Genomic DNA, 16,330 nt, shown 5'->3' with positions numbered 1-16,330 from the left:
GTGGCAGCGAGCGCCCCTGACCGACTGTGGATAACAAACGAGAAAAAGAAACTGCGGCCGACTTAACAACCACTCTCTCTTCACGATACTCAATGTATATGTATACTAGTGAAGGCGCGTACCACTGAGCTAAGCAAAGTTGAGCTTGCTCACACTCAACTATGCCGATGTTGGGAGAATCGAGAGTATTAGAATTAAGAAAGAGTAATTGACATAGTACCAAGACGATCATTGAAGAAAAACTTTGAACCGTCCCCGCGTCATTGTCCACGGGAATCTATATGAAACCACAACTCGAATCAACCTTCAATCACAAGCTACGCCTCTGTCTCCTTGGCTTTGTTATCCTCCTTTTTTGCGTCCATTTTGTTGATATCGTCCTTCAATTTCGCATTTTTCAACTCTTCTTGCTTCGCAATAATGGCTTGTTGCTGTTCAGGTGTCAGACGTGGGAGGGCCGGAAGCATTTGAGAGATCCACCCAATGATCTGTGGGGATTTCATCGTAATACTGATCGGAATATCAGCTTTTGACAAAATACACATCGAGATCAAGAATACCCACCGACAGCCGGTAGAAGTCGCCTCACATTTCGTACTCGCTTGAGACTCCGTGTGAGAGTAATCGGCAGACACCTTGAACGGTCCATAACTAACACTTGCTTTTGCAGATGTCGAGGATGACGAGAAATGTGACTGGACATGGGTTGTTTCACCACTAATCTCCAGAACGACATTGCAAGCCAGGAGGAAAGCTGTGAAGCGGAATAAGTGACGGGTAAACTTAAACTTACCAATGCGATGACTTACCAGTAGGATACATGGGGAATGTGCTGTATCGGCTCATTTCCGTAGTATGGTCTGCCGGGCTTTGACCAGTTTTCGCTTCCATCAAATCCCGCATGCGACCGACACCAGGAGAGATGCTAGAAAATTCCCACATATTGGCGGTTAGTGACCAAACTAAAGAAACGATTCAAGGGCACGTACAACTCTCCAGGAGGAACAGTCAAATCGGCATCATAAAAAAGCTCTGCCCTCAACCACGGCCGCGTAATATCCACCCTCATACACTCAAAAGATATCTTGCACGAGTTACTCGCCATACTGTGCTCCGCCTTCGAGTTCGCATTTGAGTGTTTACCCTCCACACTAGCACTAACCGGGGACCACACGCCATAGCTATAGCTCGCCCCAAACGACATAGCCGAAGCGCTTGAAGACGCTTTATCCTCAGAGCTAGAAGCAGAGATATCGAGACTGATGGGCGTGAAGAAGTCGAGTGCTTTGTCCTTCGGCTGGTTCGACGCAGGATCGGGAGCGGGTTTAGGAATATCTGCAGAGTTAGCAAGAGCCTCCGCAACCCCATTCTTTCCCTTCGATTTCTCAGTCATGAGAGCGTCCCTATCTGATATGTAGGTTGCGATCAAGTTCTCGTTCTGTATCCTCTCTCGTTGCGCAAGCCCAGTTGTGCCTCGCAGCTGCTGCCGCACTTTCTCCTCAGCATTTCCAGAGAGTTTAGAGAGACTCTGGATCTCGGAGTTACTGGCCTTCTCCATTTCCTCTTGCATCTTCGTTTTCGCGTCGGTGTAAGTCTTCAAAGCGTCCTGTTTCTCCTTAGGTGTCCTGCCATCGTGCAACCTTCGGTTCAAGAACGAAGGACAAAAGAACAGAACGAGACTTACGCGTCCTCCTTTGCCTCCGTGTTCTTATATGCGTCGCTTGCTTCTACAAAGGCCTTGATTACAGTTTTAAGGCTCTCGTTGACTTTGGTATCACTCTGGGGAACGCTGTTGGTGTCCTTCTCTGGAAGCTGTAGTAATGGCCATTAGCCAACCATACGTTTATGAGGAGAAGATTTTCTAGCGTACGTCCTCCAGCGTCCTGAGCAAGGCATTCATTTTCTGAAGCCTCGAGATTTCCCAAGTATACCATTCCACAGTACGAACACCGTCAGTACCGCTTTTGGCCTTCTTCATCGCGTAGGCAGCCCTAAGTAGAACCGAGTTAAAGGTGCTCTTTGAACAGTAACAGTAATCTCGTGAAAGGAACATACCAGCAAGATGGAGTCAAGCGAACTTTTTGGTACTCAACGGAGCCATCGGAATCCTGTATGACCATAGCACGCATGGCTTCCTGAAATCAAGGGATAAGTCACCTATCACAGTCCTGCATAGAAGCTAACCTTGCTCTGCTCCACCCTCGCCAATGCCGAATCCTGATCCACAACCGAGAAGTAGTACTCGACCTCCTCCTTCTTCCCCGTGATAACCCAGTCCATATACGCAGCTTGCACGAAGTTCCTGTACGTTCGAGCATTCTCATTGACCCAGTTGTCGTATATGGCACGAACATTTTCCATATTGCTCGGATCGACAGCATTACGCTTTGCCTCTTCGAGTGCTGTATTGAACGCCTTGGTTTTTTCCTCGACGACCTTGGTATAGGCATACTGCTTCTTGGTGTAGGTTTCGACTCGGGACTGGTGCGTCTTGGGGTCTTCAGCAGTGAGCCATTCCATGGCCTTCTTGTATCGCAGTTGAGAGTCGCTAAGTTTCTTCCCAGATGTGTCCACTCCAACGGTGGTGCCTATCGGAATAAGATGGCAGGTAAGGAAAAGCACAGACAGTCTCAACCGCGTCTTACCTGCAGGTACTAATTTAGAAAGTGCCGCTCCGTAGCTACGAGCAACAGATCTCCCGGTGGGGCCAAGCTGAATGGTAGAGTAGGTCGGCATATCATCGCATAGCATGGCCTGAGCGAGTTCGGTTTTACTAGGGAGAACGGGTGTGGTCTCGTTGCCGTCGATGTCGAAGCCACCCATGTATTCCTAAAAAAGAGAGAAGCGTTAATCGATGGCCTCTTCGAGGTCGTCAAAAGGGCTAACCTTGAGATTGAGAACCTTCCCTGGGACCATCACGGTGAAGAATTGCTCTGGAGGAGCTGGCAGAGCAGCACGGATGGCTTCACGGATTTCGTAAGAGATTTTGGCCATACGAGCTGCGGGATCGAAGTCTGCGGACATTTTGACGATGAAATGTTGGATACAGAGGAATAAGTAGTGATCGAAGTCGTGGCGACTTGATAACTGAAGGACTCGAGTTGACTCGATGGTTGTTGAGTGCAGGTGTAACGCGACTTATATACTTGAAAATCGACAGGGTACGAAGCGTACAGGTCCAAGGAAGTGGTGTATGTGCCTTCTGTCACCGGAGATGATCTTTAACCGTGACACAGGTTTCGCGCCTAGGGAGTGCAGTAGAACTAGAAATCAGGGGAACTGACGGCGTTCCTTGCAAAATCTTCATAGGACCTGGTGCCTTCACTTTCGAACTGAGTCGAGATCCGAGATTCGACGTCGGTTAAAGGAAAATAAGCCAGTGCAAGGAACGTAGCGGGTCGTTGATAAGCTGAGGAATGGAGAGTTCGTGTTATGTTACAGTTGTCCAAGGACGTTCACGGGGTTACAACTCACCGAAGGCTGTTATTTCTTGACACTACTAGGTACTACTAGGTACAGTAGTAAAGCTGCTAGGGGTCTCGACCTCCGTTTTGGTGCAATCGAACTCCTTCTCAGTCGAACAGTGCCGATTGGAAGGAAGGTGAAGATTGATACCCGGAAGCGGAATCCAACAAATCGATCAGTTTGTGGGTAGCGGATAAAGTTGTTCTTGAGACTACAAAATCTAGGAATGTGCTGGGCTGACATGTATCTGCAGCGTTAACGATGTAGGACGTTGAGTTTATTTTATAATTAGCACCTTCAGGTCCTCCTCGCCTTGTCCGGATGTCGGATCACAATCTCTCGCACGGGTTCGGGTTATTTGGAGTGGATTGGGAATGGCGTGTAATTTATTCACCAGCGGTAGCATTCCCAAAATGACATATTGCATTGGTCTTCTTCATCCAAGATTACGCATAGCCTGTCGTGATGAACTGGAGTCTGAGTCCTGATCTTGAACGCCCACGGTAGCCTTAGACAATGGATCCGCTAGTGATATGAACGCTAAAATTCACCTCGGTGCTAGGGTTTCCTCCGATGGAACTTGTTGAAATGGCAATGGTTCGCGGCTTTACGTTTGAGATGTTGATGTTCGTGGGTATTGCAAGCGTCGACAACCTGAGGCATAGTGGTTGGATGATGAATCGATGAGGAACAAACGATTTGCGAGTCAAGGTTCTGTCACGGTCTCGGCACTTTCCTACGCACCACTCTGCTCGCTCTCTATGATTAAAAAATTTTCAAGCAAAACCAGCGGTCGAGTCCTAGATCCCTTATACTACTTCACTAGACTCATATTATTATTTTTTCAGAGGTACGAAGTTGCTAAGTTTATCTGTTCAGCTTTTAAAAAACTTGAACTCACAGAATCCTCTGGGAGGGACGGACGTGTCAAGATCTTCAATTGAACATGAATATTTGAATGCCCGTCCGAGAGTCGACCTAGCCGCTCCTCAGGTCTGTGAGCGGAACGGTCCACGAGTCTTGGGCCTGCCCAAACACGCCGCGCAATTCTTCCTCACACCACATTCTCTTCTCCCTTTTCCCTGCCTCTTACTGTTGACGGCTTCCTGCGTTTAATGATGGACTCAGAAGGCTGTTGATCTGGTTGCTGAACGGAGTAGGGTTATAGTAGAATCAGGTGCGCCTAGTAGTTCCAATTTCTTGTTATACGGAGTACCACAAAATGACTTTGTAGTACGTCTACCTGGAATGAGTTTCCCAACATCTCCAAAAGGAAGTCCGAAGTAGGCGTCTGCTGTGTTCGTGCGTTCTTCCTCTATCTGTCATACCACTTTCCTCACCTTTTCACAGTTCTCCAGCGCATCATTTCTGGCGAACGCTATTGAAAGTAATCCCTACTTGTTCTATCGGTCTCTGTTTGGCATCCTGATATAGGGAGGGTTAGAGTTCTTTGGCCAATATATCAGCAATGTGAGTTTCGTATCTCTCATTTTTGATTTCGATATTCTGCTAATCGCGTGCCGTCTTTGTTATTCGTTTTCTCAGTTGGGCTCGGTACACATGCACTGACTGCGAAATTCCGACAGAAGGATCTGGTCCCGTGTTCGCGTTTGAAACTATGTTCAAGACTTCAGCTCGACGCGCAGCCGCACATCCGCAGTCCTGCGCCGGATTGGGAGGTAGACGGGGAAAAGACGGAGTACAGCATCAGGGAATCAGAGGCGAAACTCTGAGGTTATTTCAGATCGTCTCGTTATAGTGGAGGAACGCATACGGGATGGCGAGCATATTGACGCCGACTAGTATACTCAAACAATTTCCATTTATTTGCATAGAACACACAAATGTACAAGGAATCGAGTTCTTTTTGGTGCTACTTGTGTCCAATAATGTCACCTTTGAGGCCTTGAGGGCTCATTCTCTTGGTTACTTTCAGATATCCGCTCCTGTAGGTTGTTAGTAATTCCGGCAGTTCCAAATTCAGGAACCAAGCCGTGTAATCTATCTATTATCCATCTAGTCACCTTGACACCGCTGTCATGCAGTCGAAATAGTTTCAACCACAACCTCCATGAACATGAACTCACCCCTCTAGGATGTTCAACAACTCGGCTCATAACAACATCACCAGCGGAACCTTCAACACAATCTACGGAAATCAATACAATACATGGTACCCATCGCAGCATGAAAGTCAGCGCATAGGTTCTCCGGAAGAATGGAAAGTGAAGTTGTCTCAGGAAGTATGGACTTCAATTTCACGGCCATCCTCATTCATGATTCGACTCATACCACTTGTAGTATGACCGAATTCCAGCCGGGAGAATCAAAATCCTCAGAACGATCGGTGAATCCAAAGCTTGGAGAGGTGAACGTGAAAACGGCGATCTGGAGGAACAGGAACAATTCAATGGTCTCAGGGCGAAAAGAGTTATTCATTCAGCGTGTCTCATCGGTGATAGAGAAGACTCTCCCCCCTTCCTGAGTGTTGCGTATACCGGTCGCGATGCTAAGAAGGTCAGACTCTTAGGATAAAACTCCGACATTTTTGCTCACTTTACTTATTCGAATAGGTCTTCAAACGGGATCTCATCGCATTCTCTCGCATCAGGTACCCTTTGTTCTTATTTGGCACCTATATGACTGACGGTTACTCATTCAGACACGGCAACTTTGTGCAGCTACGAGGTTTCAACGATTCAGACATCCCAATGATCATGTTTCAAGAGGGTACGCCTCTCCATTGGTCCACACGGTTCGCCTCTAACCCTCCCAAACAGAAGTCGTCCCTGTGCGCCATGTTCTGGAACGCCACGGTCATTCACCAGCTTTAAAGTGTTACTTTTCTTTGCAGGCAGGCATGGTGGGTACTGCTCATGGACTATCGCTACACCGTTCATTCAATGCCACCACACCAGGCCCTAATGGCCGTGCAGGATTGGCATCAGACGCCGTCGTATCCTTGTGACGGCGTGTGGATTCAGCCGAGGAAAGGAACAGTAACCTTAGGTCCACGAGGGCCTTGGCCCACCAAATTGTTTTATGTTTCTCTAGATTCACAGATCGGAAGCTTGAACATTCCTGCTCTCCCCATTAACCTTTACAACATAGATATACTCCTCAGGTATTTGGCTGAATATTCTTCAAGCCAGTCAGTTCTGTACAGTCTGGCCGCGCCGACACGCTATCACTCATCAGAGACAGTTGGCGATTTTCCTAAGCACTATCATGTCTGGGTACATTCTTCTGGTCAACCCGTGGCGAAGTTCCAGTCCCACTGGACACATCGGGCTTCCCTCTCTGTGTATGACGAAAAGTTCCGCCGGAGATACTACGCGCAAGACCAGCCGATGGTGATGGAAAGCGGGATGACGCGGTAAGCCGTTCACTTTTAAGTTGGCAGCCGCCTGTTCCCTCGGCATACACTCAAGCATGCTCTAAGCTTTTTGCTCAAACGGCCTCGAAACCTGGATTGCGTTAACTTTCGTTTCGAATTGGATATGGGCACACATATTTATCAGCCTGCGAGCCATTTGTCGTGGCTATCTCAAGCTTGCAGCATCTTCAGCAAGTTACATAGTTCCCCGGATGAGTGGTCGAATTATGGTGAGCGACAGTCACTAGTCACCGCCTGCCCAATAGTCATCTAATTCACCTTTGATCCTCTAACAGCGTTACACGGCGACTGTTTTTACCTGGAACTTGTTCCTGAAAAATATGACCATGTTGTGAATGCCCTCGAGACGCCGTGTTATCTGTTCGTCCTCCCACCACTACAATTTTTTGACGGATATCCCGATATTGCCGCTTGGATGCGTGGAGAGAATTTGTATTACTGGTCTTCTGATGCTACTGGACAATCCATTATGCCAGAGAGTCAACGCATCCACCTAGGTTTTCCTTCCCTCGTTCCCAAACATCCAGGACTATATTCGAATGTTTGGAGTTCTGACGTCTACCATTTCATCTGGAAGTGGCAAGAGATAAAGGGTTTTGATCCCACCACGACCGAGTTTACTCGTTCCTTGGGCTTTCCTGTCCTTGAATTAGTCATTCCTGTCTCGAATGAGGCTCTATCCGGCGATAAAGGTATGTTCAGTTCGAGCGCCCGCTCAGGTTGGTATAATCATTCTTTTCTTAGATTTTACTTTCGAAGCCGGAACGGGTACTCAAAACGAGGAATTTGTGGACATGGGCACTCTCACGTCTACTGGGACTCGCCTTGATGGGGGATATACAAAGGCGAGCGAGAATAGTGCTACAATCGAAGGCATGAGCGTGGAACTAGACAAATGCTCTGTTCTATTCGAACGCCTTGGCCTCGACTCAAACGCGAATATGGAGGTGGACTAGCGTGAACCAACGCGCAGATCACGAAATAGCATGCATTAGGGATAGCGAATCTCTTGATACTAATCAATCTGATGGGTTACATATCTGGTCATGTGGAGTTTCTATTGAAATTCCCGATATTATAAAGTCTTGAGGCCCGTACCATAACCATACCCTTCGTTTCCTAACCACCATCATCGACATCAATGTCCCCAGACACTATCTTGGAGTTCTACGACATCCCGTCAAAGCTGCCAGGCATTGCCTGGTCTCCGAATACCTGGAAGACGAGGTACCTATTCTCTCGATCCCCTATCCAGTATTTAGTACCACCCTCTCACACCACGTAAGGTACTGTCTCAACTACAAGGGTATACCGTACAAGACGATCTGGGTCGAATATCCCGACATAGCCTCCACATGCAAGCGCATCGGTGCCGCACCAACGACAACCAAATCCGATGGAACTCCCCTCTACACGTTACCTGTCATCCGCGATCCGTCCACGGGTATAGCGATATCTGATTCCCCACGCATTGCAGACTACCTCGAAAAAACCTACCCCGACACCCCCCGTCTGTTCCCACCAGGTACACGAGCTCTCCAAGCCGCGTTTTATGACGAATTCGAGGACAATCATCTGAAAATGGCATCATTTGTTATTCCTAAAGTCGCTTTGATTCTCAACCCCCGAAGTTTTGAATTCTTCAAGGAAGATCGGTCGAAGCGGTTCGGTAGTATTGCGATGGAGGATCTATATCCCAAGGGTGAAAAGAAAGTCGAGTTGTGGAAAAGGTGGAAGGATACCTGGGGAGTTGTTGCTAGTTGGATGGAGGATACCGATACTTTCATCATGGGGAATGATACGATCACATTTGCTGATTTCGTTGTCGCCGGATGGGTCATCTGGCCCAGGCATTTGTGGGGAGAGGATAGCGAGGAATGGAAGGATATTGCCAGTTGGCATGGTGGAAGATGGGGAAGACTAATTGAGAGATTGTCAGAGTACGAAACGATTGTATAGAAAGGTGTATAATCATTTCGGTATCAAGAGGAAGTTAGCTTGTTTTCCGGTACAGCATGTAATTTTACAATTTCAGATCCATTATGCACGACCAAGACTAAACCTTCATAACCGGCATTTCTCCCAATCTCAGCCTCGCAGCGGCGAAAGGCACCAGCTTGACCTCAAATCTCTCGTCTGTAGCGCATGCAACAGGGCTCTGAGGCGGGGCTGCGGCCGTGTTCTTCTCCAAGCCCCATTCAATCTGACAAGCTTGCGCTATTGTTGTTCAGCCAAATACCTTCCACTTCGTAGACACAAAAGAAAAGGACTGACCAGTGAACCACAGCGGCTGTGCTCCAGGTGCCCACACTTGTTCTGGTAAGCTCGTCGTCGAGGCAGACTTATCGACCAACTTGAGCGTGGAAGGGTCGATAGCGAGACGCCATTCACTTGTAGGCAGCAGGGTGTGGTCAGTCGTATGATTATCGGTCTGTTTACAGAATGGGCATATCGGTTCAAACACGGCGAAAATAGAAAAAAACTTCGTTACTTACAGGCGTCAAAAACTCGGGGGGAGCGTTTGGATACAGCCTTCTCACGTCTGCGAGTGCCTGGGCGCTCCTAAATTCAAACTCGCCTTCAGCCCATGACATCTAGGGAAAAAACCGGGGTCGCGTACCGAAGTCCAGGCGCCGAGGTTTCGTTATTTGACAGTTGTAAAGCAAAGTTCAGTGCACCGCGAGTAACAGAGACCGCGCCGTTGAAACGAGGTTCGATGACTGTTGGTGCATCCAGGGTTACCTCCACTTTGCTAGTGCCTCGAGGAACCTAAAAGGAAATCGGAGTGGGTCTTTGACGAACAGGGTGATGAATGAACTATACCTGGACAGTATGTAACCCATGTTCATTCTCTGCTTGAAGCTGCGCTGCTTGGCCTCCGTTCACCGCGATCATGCTCTTCCCTGTTTGAGCCCATCCGGGTACTCGAATCTTGAACGGGAACGCCTTGCTCGCCGTAATTCGATAGGTGAGAGATGTTCCGAATGGATAAAGAGTATCGACAGAGACTATCAGAGATGAGGTTGGTCTCGTCACATCTACTTCAAGCAGAAAGTAAGTAAATGCTCACCGGTTACGTCGTTGCCATCAATGGTTCCTTTGAACTGGGAAGGACCCAAGAACACATGCAACAGAGACGAGTCTGACTTGTCAGTGAAGAAAGAGTGCGCCCAGAACTTGGGATACCCAGAAGGGTGATTCACGGTGCAGCAAGGGTAGTTCCTATCGAAAAGAATCAAAGGTAAGACTACGCAGATGAAAAGCGGCCAATAACACGTACGGTTCGAAACCAAAGACATTGGAGTTCGGTCCATTGTCTCCCCATGGAGGGGGATCCATAACTTTAGTCCAAATCTGATTCACTATCGAACGGTTAGTCAAAAGATCGACGGATACCGAAAGGCAAACCTTGTTGGTCATACTGGTGTGCTGAATAGGGAAAAGGAATACGCCGTGTTAACTTTCATCGAAACCGAACGGGTGAGTGAGCTTACACCACCAGTCATACATGATACCAGCAGGAAGCGCGTTATAAGCTGCATTTCGGGTAGTCAGTTTTACGATGATTAGCGACGACCACCATTTGAACGCACCCAGTTTCTCGGCTCTGTCGGCCACAGAGTTGTTTCCGAAGATACCGTAAATAGTAGCAAAAGAGAATATCTGTTCCCTAATCAGAGGATGTGAGTTCTAAAGAGAGGACGGACGCATGCTATTGACATACACGACATCACATAATTCAGTCCTAAAGAGTTGCGTAAGCTATAGCGGCCAAGGACATCTCCTTTGAAGGCTCACCCTCGAGAAGGATTGAGACCAGCGACATGTTCATCGGCTGCAAAAGTACCAGAAGCACGGCCGTGGTATCTGTAGAGCATGTCGATTCGATCAAAGGTATTTTGTCTATCTGTTGGATCTCCCGTGAAGCGGAAAGCAAGAGCTTCCGACTTCAAAGCTGCAGAATGGGGTATCAGAGAATGATATTTGTTTATGGAGTTTCGAAAAACCTTCTGCGGTGTTGACGCCATGACTTCCGGGGGTATAAGATTAAGATTCTAATGAATGCAGAGAAAGGGACATAGACCAACGTTGACATGTTAAGGTTCGTAGCAGCTTCTTTCGGGAAGATTGATTCTTGGAACCAATCATTCTTCCACGAGAATCCCGCATCCCTCAGGAGTTGCATAGTTTCGAGTAACAGGTCTTCTTGCCCTAGATGATGTGGTGCAATGAATGAGACTATTTCCGCTGAAAGTGTGGAAAACCTTACCTTTAGGATGGTTGTCGTATAGCCACTGAAGAGAGTACACCATCTGGCATGGTGGTCAGTTGACCGGTAAGATAACGACAAGGGGCCATAACCTCACCTCTTCCCATCTCACAAATTGGTAGTCAAACTCTCCCCCAAGAGAACGATCACCCTGTTTCCCTGCTTTCCATGTGGCATGAACAAGCGGAATAAAGCGATGAATCGCGTTCACGATCCTATCCGTTTGAGATGGGTCAGCCTCTGCGTATTGCTAGTTTGCAGTAAGCTCTTCGTTCAAGCAGTACTGCAGAATATACTCACAATCAAACCGAACAGTACAAGGTATCGAGGCCAGGTGAGGCGCGGGACGGTCGAATTGGGAATGAGCGGTTCTGGCCCGATCCAACCATCTGATTGTTGGTGATCCAGAGTCCAATCGAGAAAATCTCTGACTTGACCCTTGAGACGGACGTCATCAAGTTGGAATGCTAGAGCAACCTGGGCGTTACTGGGGTGATTTCAGACTTCCGACTACCAAGGGAAAGGCTGGATGATATACTTACAACCAGTACGGTGCCGATTCGTGCATTGCGCTATACTCGATGGATCCACCTTCAACCCAAATAGAGCCCTTTACGCTGGGGAAAAAACGTCTGCATCGAATGTAACGGGTAGATATATTCCTTACTAGGCTCCAAAATCTCGAATATGTCCTGCTAAACCATTTGCTTGAACACGAGCCTGGCCAAGAGCCCATCCCGTAGGCTTAACTGATCCTGTTGGAACGCGTCCGAATAACGGCGGGCTGACTAGACGCGAGGTAAATTGAGCCTCTAGGAAGTTTAGCTCCCTGAAGGCGTGACTCACGAGTTCCAAAGCAGTGCGGAAGAATGAGAGAAAGTGACACCAGAGGGGTGAACTTCCACTGTCAAGAGCCATTAGAACAAAACACCAGGACAAGAACGCGAACGTTGACGCACCATTCTGCGTAAGATTTTTGCGCCCATGACCCATCTCAAAAAGCCTCTAAATACTTCCCAGTTCCCCACCACTATACAAAACGCCCATGACCCATTCATCAGATGGTATTGTCACCATACCAGTCATTTGACGGTAAAACGCTGATCTTCCTGAAAGCCACTCTATTTTCGGGCCAAGAATTCCCACTACCAATGTCGTCAGGAGCACTCGACCAGGAGTTGAATAGAATAGTTATGAGGCGGCCCGTTCCTCGATGCGTGAACAAGATTTTGCGGAACGTTGTCGGTTTTGCTAGAGTGAGGGAGTGTATAGTTTGTATCATGCGGAACTCTCTCGTCCATTCAGATCTACAGAGTTTCTCGGGGTCTATTGGGGTGCGGGTAGAGACTCCTTCAAGAAACATTCTGACTCCATTCGAACGAACTTTCCAGCATTCTCGTGTTGGCCAATGATCATGATGCAGATGGTGAGGACTGAACATGTTGATTCGTCACCTGACCACGGTTTGGCATGCCGCTCTGGTTCATTCTGCCCCTCTACCATGATCGAGCATGACCGCTGCCATAACCTTGAGCCAATTGCCTATTCTTCCATAAATGCACAATCCATCTCCGGATCCCTATCCCCTGTCGCCGGCGTGGAAGTACAACCCTTGGCACCACTGCCTGAATCACTTGATCATGATTCTGGCACGATCTCTGTATCTCTCGATGCGCAATATACCGTTCCCGGCTCAGCTGGTTCTAAAGCTGTAGCAGCCACCGGGCCAGAGTATACCAACCCGGTGACTGCACTAGAACCACCATCCCAGTCTACTACCCAGACGTCAGTCGCTTTGAACTCGGATGGATCAGTACTCTTGAGAGAAGAGACCACCATTTCGACAGAATCCGCTCTCATCTCCAACTATCATAACCCAGCATCGCAGAACGATTCCCGAGTTTTCCAAGAGAAGCTGAAGAGTTTCCGGACATTTATAATGCAGCTACATCAGGACAAAAAGGAGTTACAAATCAAAATAGAGCAGTTGGAAGGACAGTTAGAGGATGCAAATCTAAATTTGAACGACACCGAGTACAAGTTAAAAGGTGAGCCGCAATAGCCCTTAGCCCTCTACGCAACATTTACCTAAATTGCTCTCTGTCCACAGACGAGATTGCTCGTACCACGGATCTCAATCAACAACTTGAAATCAACCGTCGTGAAACAGGGGATCTGCGTCGTTCTCATGCCCGACTCGAAGAAAAGATCAAAGGAAGAGAGGATGATTGGAACAAGCGAGAGGAAGAGAAGATGAGGGAACTAGCAAATTTTAAGGCCGAACTGGGAGCCAAGGTGGCGGAGCTACAGGCGATGGCTGACAGTCGGAGGGCATTGGAAGGTCAGCAGTGTTCAACTCAGCACGCAACGTCATGCGGTCGTCTCATTTTTCTTTTAATTTTTAATTTTTTGCTTTGTAAAGAGGACTACTATACGGCGGTCGCGACTAATCGGTCAAGTTTGGAGCGCTGGGCTTACGAGAAGAAGGCATTGGTGGAAGGTATTGCAGAATATGCGAAATCGTTAAAGCGGGTTCAAAGAAACGCGGAACAACGACATCAGGAGGCGAAGTGGGAATTTGAAGGTCAGGCTGCGTAGCGCGGGTCTGAAGCTGTTATTCTGATACTTTTTCAGAACAACTCCGACAAAGCCAGGAAACTGAACATGAAATAAAAAGGGGCTTGGAAGGTCAGGCATTATTCAAAGTCTACAAGATCATCAGTTTTCTCATCCATTCCACAGCTGAAATTACGCAGATGAAATATACAGTTCATCAGATAGAAGAAAGGTGCCGTCTTCAAGAGCAGGATAGCACGGAGAAAGAGAAGATACTTCGACAACACCACGAGGAGATTCTGACAGACTATAAAGGTAAGTCGTTGGAACACTGATCACAATACAACTTCTCATTCAGGCAATAGATAAAATTATACGCGTGGAACAATCGGTAGAAGAACTGAAACGCCAGATTGAACAATCGCGTCAGCTGCAGGGTGAATGGCAAGCAAAGGCAGAGGCTCGCGAGGTCGAACTACGACAAATCCGGATGTCGTTGGATGCCAAGACGAGAGCTTGTAATAAGATGGAAGATGCGCTATCAGGTTAGGGGCTCTCAGTTCGCATCGAGACACCAGATAATGATGACTTTATTCTTCTCGCAGCGGAACGAAAACCTGAAGGAGGCACAGAGAAGACTATCAATGAACTTGTAGCAATCAAGTTGAGAAGCAAGGACAAGCAGCCCAACATTGACTTGGGTGAGCAAACTCTGTGATTTAAGGCTTTTCACACTGACTAAATCCATGAAGCACTCATCCACAGCAACATCGAACGTCTCGTTCAACAATTCCGCAGCGTCAGCACGGCCCTCGGTAAAAAACAGGCTTCCAGTGAAACGATCTTGGAGACTTGCGATCATTTGGGGTGGCAGTTGGTTGCCATAGCGGATAGCATTTCAGAAGGTCTGGACAAGAAGGATAGCCTCGAATCAATCGCCAGTCCCTCGTCTGAGGATCCCCCGACTCTGACGTCCCGGTCAAATTCGAATTCCCAAAATGCTAGTCACGGTCACCCTCCAGCTAAAGACGCGATATTAACCGCTCCGCCCTCTTCACCAGTAGTCCTTAATACGAGCATCACGCCTTCATCACCTTCCTTGTCGTTAGCCCCTACCGCGCAACCTGACCCTTCATCTCGGTCAACCACTCGTACTTCATCTCATGAGTCCAACGTAGCAACCACAGCACCTACATCCCATTCATCGGCGCCCCCTGCATCTCTTGCGGCTGATGGCGAATCGGCCTCTTCATCTAGCGTCGCTCACAAACGCAGCCCTCCCCTTCAAGCAACATTTACTTCCTCGAGGCCTACGAAAACCATATCTTTAGAGCCTGACGTCATAGCTGTGCCCTCGAAAACTGAAAGCAAAGTAACAAATAGGCTTTCTCTAGACAGAGATGAGGAACAGGGAGCACTTGCGGCAACCACGAGGAGTCGCCCACACATGTTCTTTACGCAGCCTAGGAGGAGATTTATTACCTTCAAACGTAAACCGAGCTTGAAGCAGCCACAGTCGCAGTTCCATTCTTTGGATTCGGATTCGGATTCGGAAGAAGAAAGGAGTTCCTCAACCCACAGCTCGTCGTCAATTACACAACAAGATTCTACGACGACCACCGAACAGCGGAAGCCCAGGTCACAGTCAACGAGGGAAATCGGCGGCTTGGGCGTTGTTCCATCAACATTGAAATGGCACAAGCAGCCCGTTTCTTCGGAACAATCTATTCTGTCAAAGGCAAACTCGACTTTCCAAATAACGAAAACGGTAGCTTCAACAGATGGCGAACAGGAGTTGAGAACAGGTCTGAGGCAACGGACTGAGTCTTCTCAGCTGAAGTCGTTTGACCCTGGAACCGCCACGAAATCGACCTCTATGTCAAGAGCAGTTCGTCGGAAGCAGCCAGGCTCATCGTCTTCAGATGAGGAGGAGCTCCGGACACAACCTCGCAAGAGGCAATGTTTCTAGTTTGACCCATTTTAAGTCTCGCTTTCGCTTTTAAGTAGGTTTTAAGTTTCTTCTTTTTTGATTTAAGTGTACCGATTGCTGACTCCCGGTTTCTCTGATAGATACTTGGTCGTGAAGATTCAAGAGGAGTCGCATTGGTTGGTAATACCTTCGACGGTTATGAACATGACCTGTTCGTACCTCGAAACCTTGCAAAGATCCCTGGGCAACGATCTTGCCGGCAGTTTTCGAAACATCCGGAACGCGAACGTCCGCCGGAGTCGTGGAATACAGTGTCGCACCTGTCCTGGGTTGCGAACGCGACAGTATGCTATGTCTTTGGTCAATGCCCAGTATTCAGTCTTCTCGACGGACACTAGATACTGGTGGCCGATAATCACCAGGTTCTCTATCTAGTATGCACAGATACCAATAAGTGACGAAGTTGGTCTGGTGTTGGTAGATATTTAGGGACATATTTACCAGGGTGTTGACATGGAGTCTGCGGCTTCTTATATAAATAGGACTTTGAACCAAAGTGCATTTTCTCGCGTCCCTGTTGAACATACCTGCTGTAGTAGCAATTTACCGGTTATCGACTCCCATCGAATGAATTATCGCATGCATGCATGCCTAGAAGAATCATCAGTGATACTTCCCATGTCCACCAAATGGATTATATACAATTGTGAAG

At 48.0% G+C, this 16,330-nt stretch overlaps 6 protein-coding genes across 7 annotated transcripts; 3 read left to right on the top strand and 3 right to left on the bottom strand.

Annotated features, from left to right (window-relative positions):
• Window positions 1-317: 317 nt before the first annotated feature.
• E1B28_012060 (uncharacterized protein) lies at window positions 318-3,024 on the bottom strand (the record flags this gene model as incomplete). Its single annotated transcript, XM_043157128.1, has 10 exons — window positions 318-510; window positions 565-754; window positions 810-925; window positions 990-1,625; window positions 1,685-1,812; window positions 1,871-1,991; window positions 2,056-2,135; window positions 2,185-2,588; window positions 2,646-2,829; window positions 2,887-3,024. 10 exons carry the CDS (start codon window positions 3,022-3,024, stop codon window positions 318-320), a joined length of 2,190 nt encoding a protein of 729 aa, XP_043004494.1.
• Window positions 3,025-3,572: 548 nt separating this feature from the next.
• On the bottom strand, window positions 3,573-3,905 carry E1B28_012059 (uncharacterized protein; the record flags this gene model as incomplete). Its single annotated transcript, XM_043157127.1, has 3 exons — window positions 3,573-3,701; window positions 3,761-3,801; window positions 3,860-3,905. 3 exons carry the CDS (start codon window positions 3,903-3,905, stop codon window positions 3,573-3,575), a joined length of 216 nt encoding a protein of 71 aa, XP_043004493.1.
• Window positions 3,906-5,472: 1,567 nt separating this feature from the next.
• E1B28_012058 (uncharacterized protein) lies at window positions 5,473-8,173 on the top strand. Its single transcript, XM_043157126.1, has 10 exons — window positions 5,473-5,708; window positions 5,767-5,982; window positions 6,039-6,076; window positions 6,128-6,195; window positions 6,246-6,328; window positions 6,384-6,841; window positions 6,908-7,071; window positions 7,138-7,554; window positions 7,607-8,089; window positions 8,149-8,173. The coding sequence occupies exons 1-9, from the start codon at window positions 5,562-5,564 to the stop codon at window positions 7,816-7,818; spliced, it is 1,803 nt and encodes a 600-aa protein (XP_043004492.1). The 5' UTR covers window positions 5,473-5,561; the 3' UTR covers window positions 7,819-8,089; window positions 8,149-8,173.
• On the bottom strand, window positions 7,959-12,623 carry E1B28_012056 (uncharacterized protein). 2 transcript variants are annotated; one of them, XM_043157123.1, is made up of 22 exons: window positions 12,092-12,623; window positions 11,979-12,036; window positions 11,800-11,920; window positions 11,675-11,749; window positions 11,433-11,619; window positions 11,230-11,382; window positions 11,133-11,175; window positions 10,951-11,074; window positions 10,870-10,892; window positions 10,661-10,817; window positions 10,587-10,607; window positions 10,456-10,532; window positions 10,357-10,398; window positions 10,271-10,291; window positions 10,143-10,224; window positions 9,933-10,084; window positions 9,686-9,870; window positions 9,483-9,631; window positions 9,358-9,424; window positions 9,137-9,293; window positions 8,153-9,079; window positions 7,959-8,093 (listed from the first exon to the last, which is right to left on the bottom strand). In XM_043157123.1, exons 1-21 carry the CDS (start codon window positions 12,188-12,190, stop codon window positions 8,919-8,921), a joined length of 2,154 nt encoding a protein of 717 aa, XP_043004489.1. In that variant the 5' UTR covers window positions 12,191-12,623; the 3' UTR covers window positions 7,959-8,093; window positions 8,153-8,918. The 2 variants fall into 2 exon arrangements, with proteins under 2 accessions (XP_043004489.1, XP_043004490.1); XM_043157124.1 differs by having other exon boundaries at window positions 8,153-9,293; window positions 12,092-12,574.
• On the top strand, window positions 8,004-8,821 carry E1B28_012057 (uncharacterized protein; the record flags this gene model as incomplete). Its single annotated transcript, XM_043157125.1, has 2 exons — window positions 8,004-8,089; window positions 8,149-8,821. The coding sequence occupies 2 exons, from the start codon at window positions 8,004-8,006 to the stop codon at window positions 8,819-8,821; spliced, it is 759 nt and encodes a 252-aa protein (XP_043004491.1).
• On the top strand, window positions 12,614-16,248 carry E1B28_012055 (uncharacterized protein). Its single transcript, XM_043157122.1, has 9 exons — window positions 12,614-13,180; window positions 13,243-13,473; window positions 13,555-13,716; window positions 13,767-13,820; window positions 13,875-14,003; window positions 14,054-14,233; window positions 14,294-14,389; window positions 14,441-15,691; window positions 15,759-16,248. The coding sequence occupies exons 1-8, from the start codon at window positions 12,634-12,636 to the stop codon at window positions 15,655-15,657; spliced, it is 2,616 nt and encodes an 871-aa protein (XP_043004488.1). The 5' UTR covers window positions 12,614-12,633; the 3' UTR covers window positions 15,658-15,691; window positions 15,759-16,248.
• Window positions 16,249-16,330: the final 82 nt, after the last annotated feature.

The sequence above is a fragment of the Marasmius oreades genome, chromosome 8, assembly GCF_018924745.1.
Source record: "Marasmius oreades isolate 03SP1 chromosome 8, whole genome shotgun sequence".
NCBI lineage: Eukaryota > Fungi > Basidiomycota > Agaricomycetes > Agaricales > Marasmiaceae > Marasmius > Marasmius oreades.
Note: the sequence above shows the minus strand (reverse complement) of the source record. Positions and strands in the feature narration are given on the sequence as shown.

Bases quoted from the DNA above. Each gene is read 5' to 3' on its own strand.
- E1B28_012058 (XM_043157126.1), top strand. From the start codon at position 5,562: ATGTTCAACAACTCGGCTCATAACAACATCACCAGCGGAACCTTCAAC. The intron at 6,196-6,245 runs GTACGCCTCTCC...CCTCCCAAACAG, and splicing joins AATGATCATGTTTCAAGAGG to AAGTCGTCCCTGTGCGCCAT. The intron at 7,555-7,606 runs GTATGTTCAGTT...TTCTTTTCTTAG, and splicing joins GGCTCTATCCGGCGATAAAG to ATTTTACTTTCGAAGCCGGA.
- E1B28_012056 (XM_043157123.1), bottom strand. From the start codon at position 12,190: ATGAATGGGTCATGGGCGTTTTGTATAGTGGTGGGGAACTGGGAAGTA. The intron at 11,176-11,229 runs GTGAGGTTATGG...CCACCATGCCAG, and splicing joins AATTTGTGAGATGGGAAGAG to ATGGTGTACTCTCTTCAGTG. The intron at 11,075-11,132 runs GTAAGGTTTTCC...CACATCATCTAG, and splicing joins ATACGACAACCATCCTAAAG to GGCAAGAAGACCTGTTACTC.
- E1B28_012055 (XM_043157122.1), top strand. From the start codon at position 12,634: ATGATCGAGCATGACCGCTGCCATAACCTTGAGCCAATTGCCTATTCT. The intron at 13,181-13,242 runs GTGAGCCGCAAT...CTCTGTCCACAG, and splicing joins CACCGAGTACAAGTTAAAAG to ACGAGATTGCTCGTACCACG. The intron at 14,234-14,293 runs GTTAGGGGCTCT...TTCTTCTCGCAG, and splicing joins GATGGAAGATGCGCTATCAG to CGGAACGAAAACCTGAAGGA.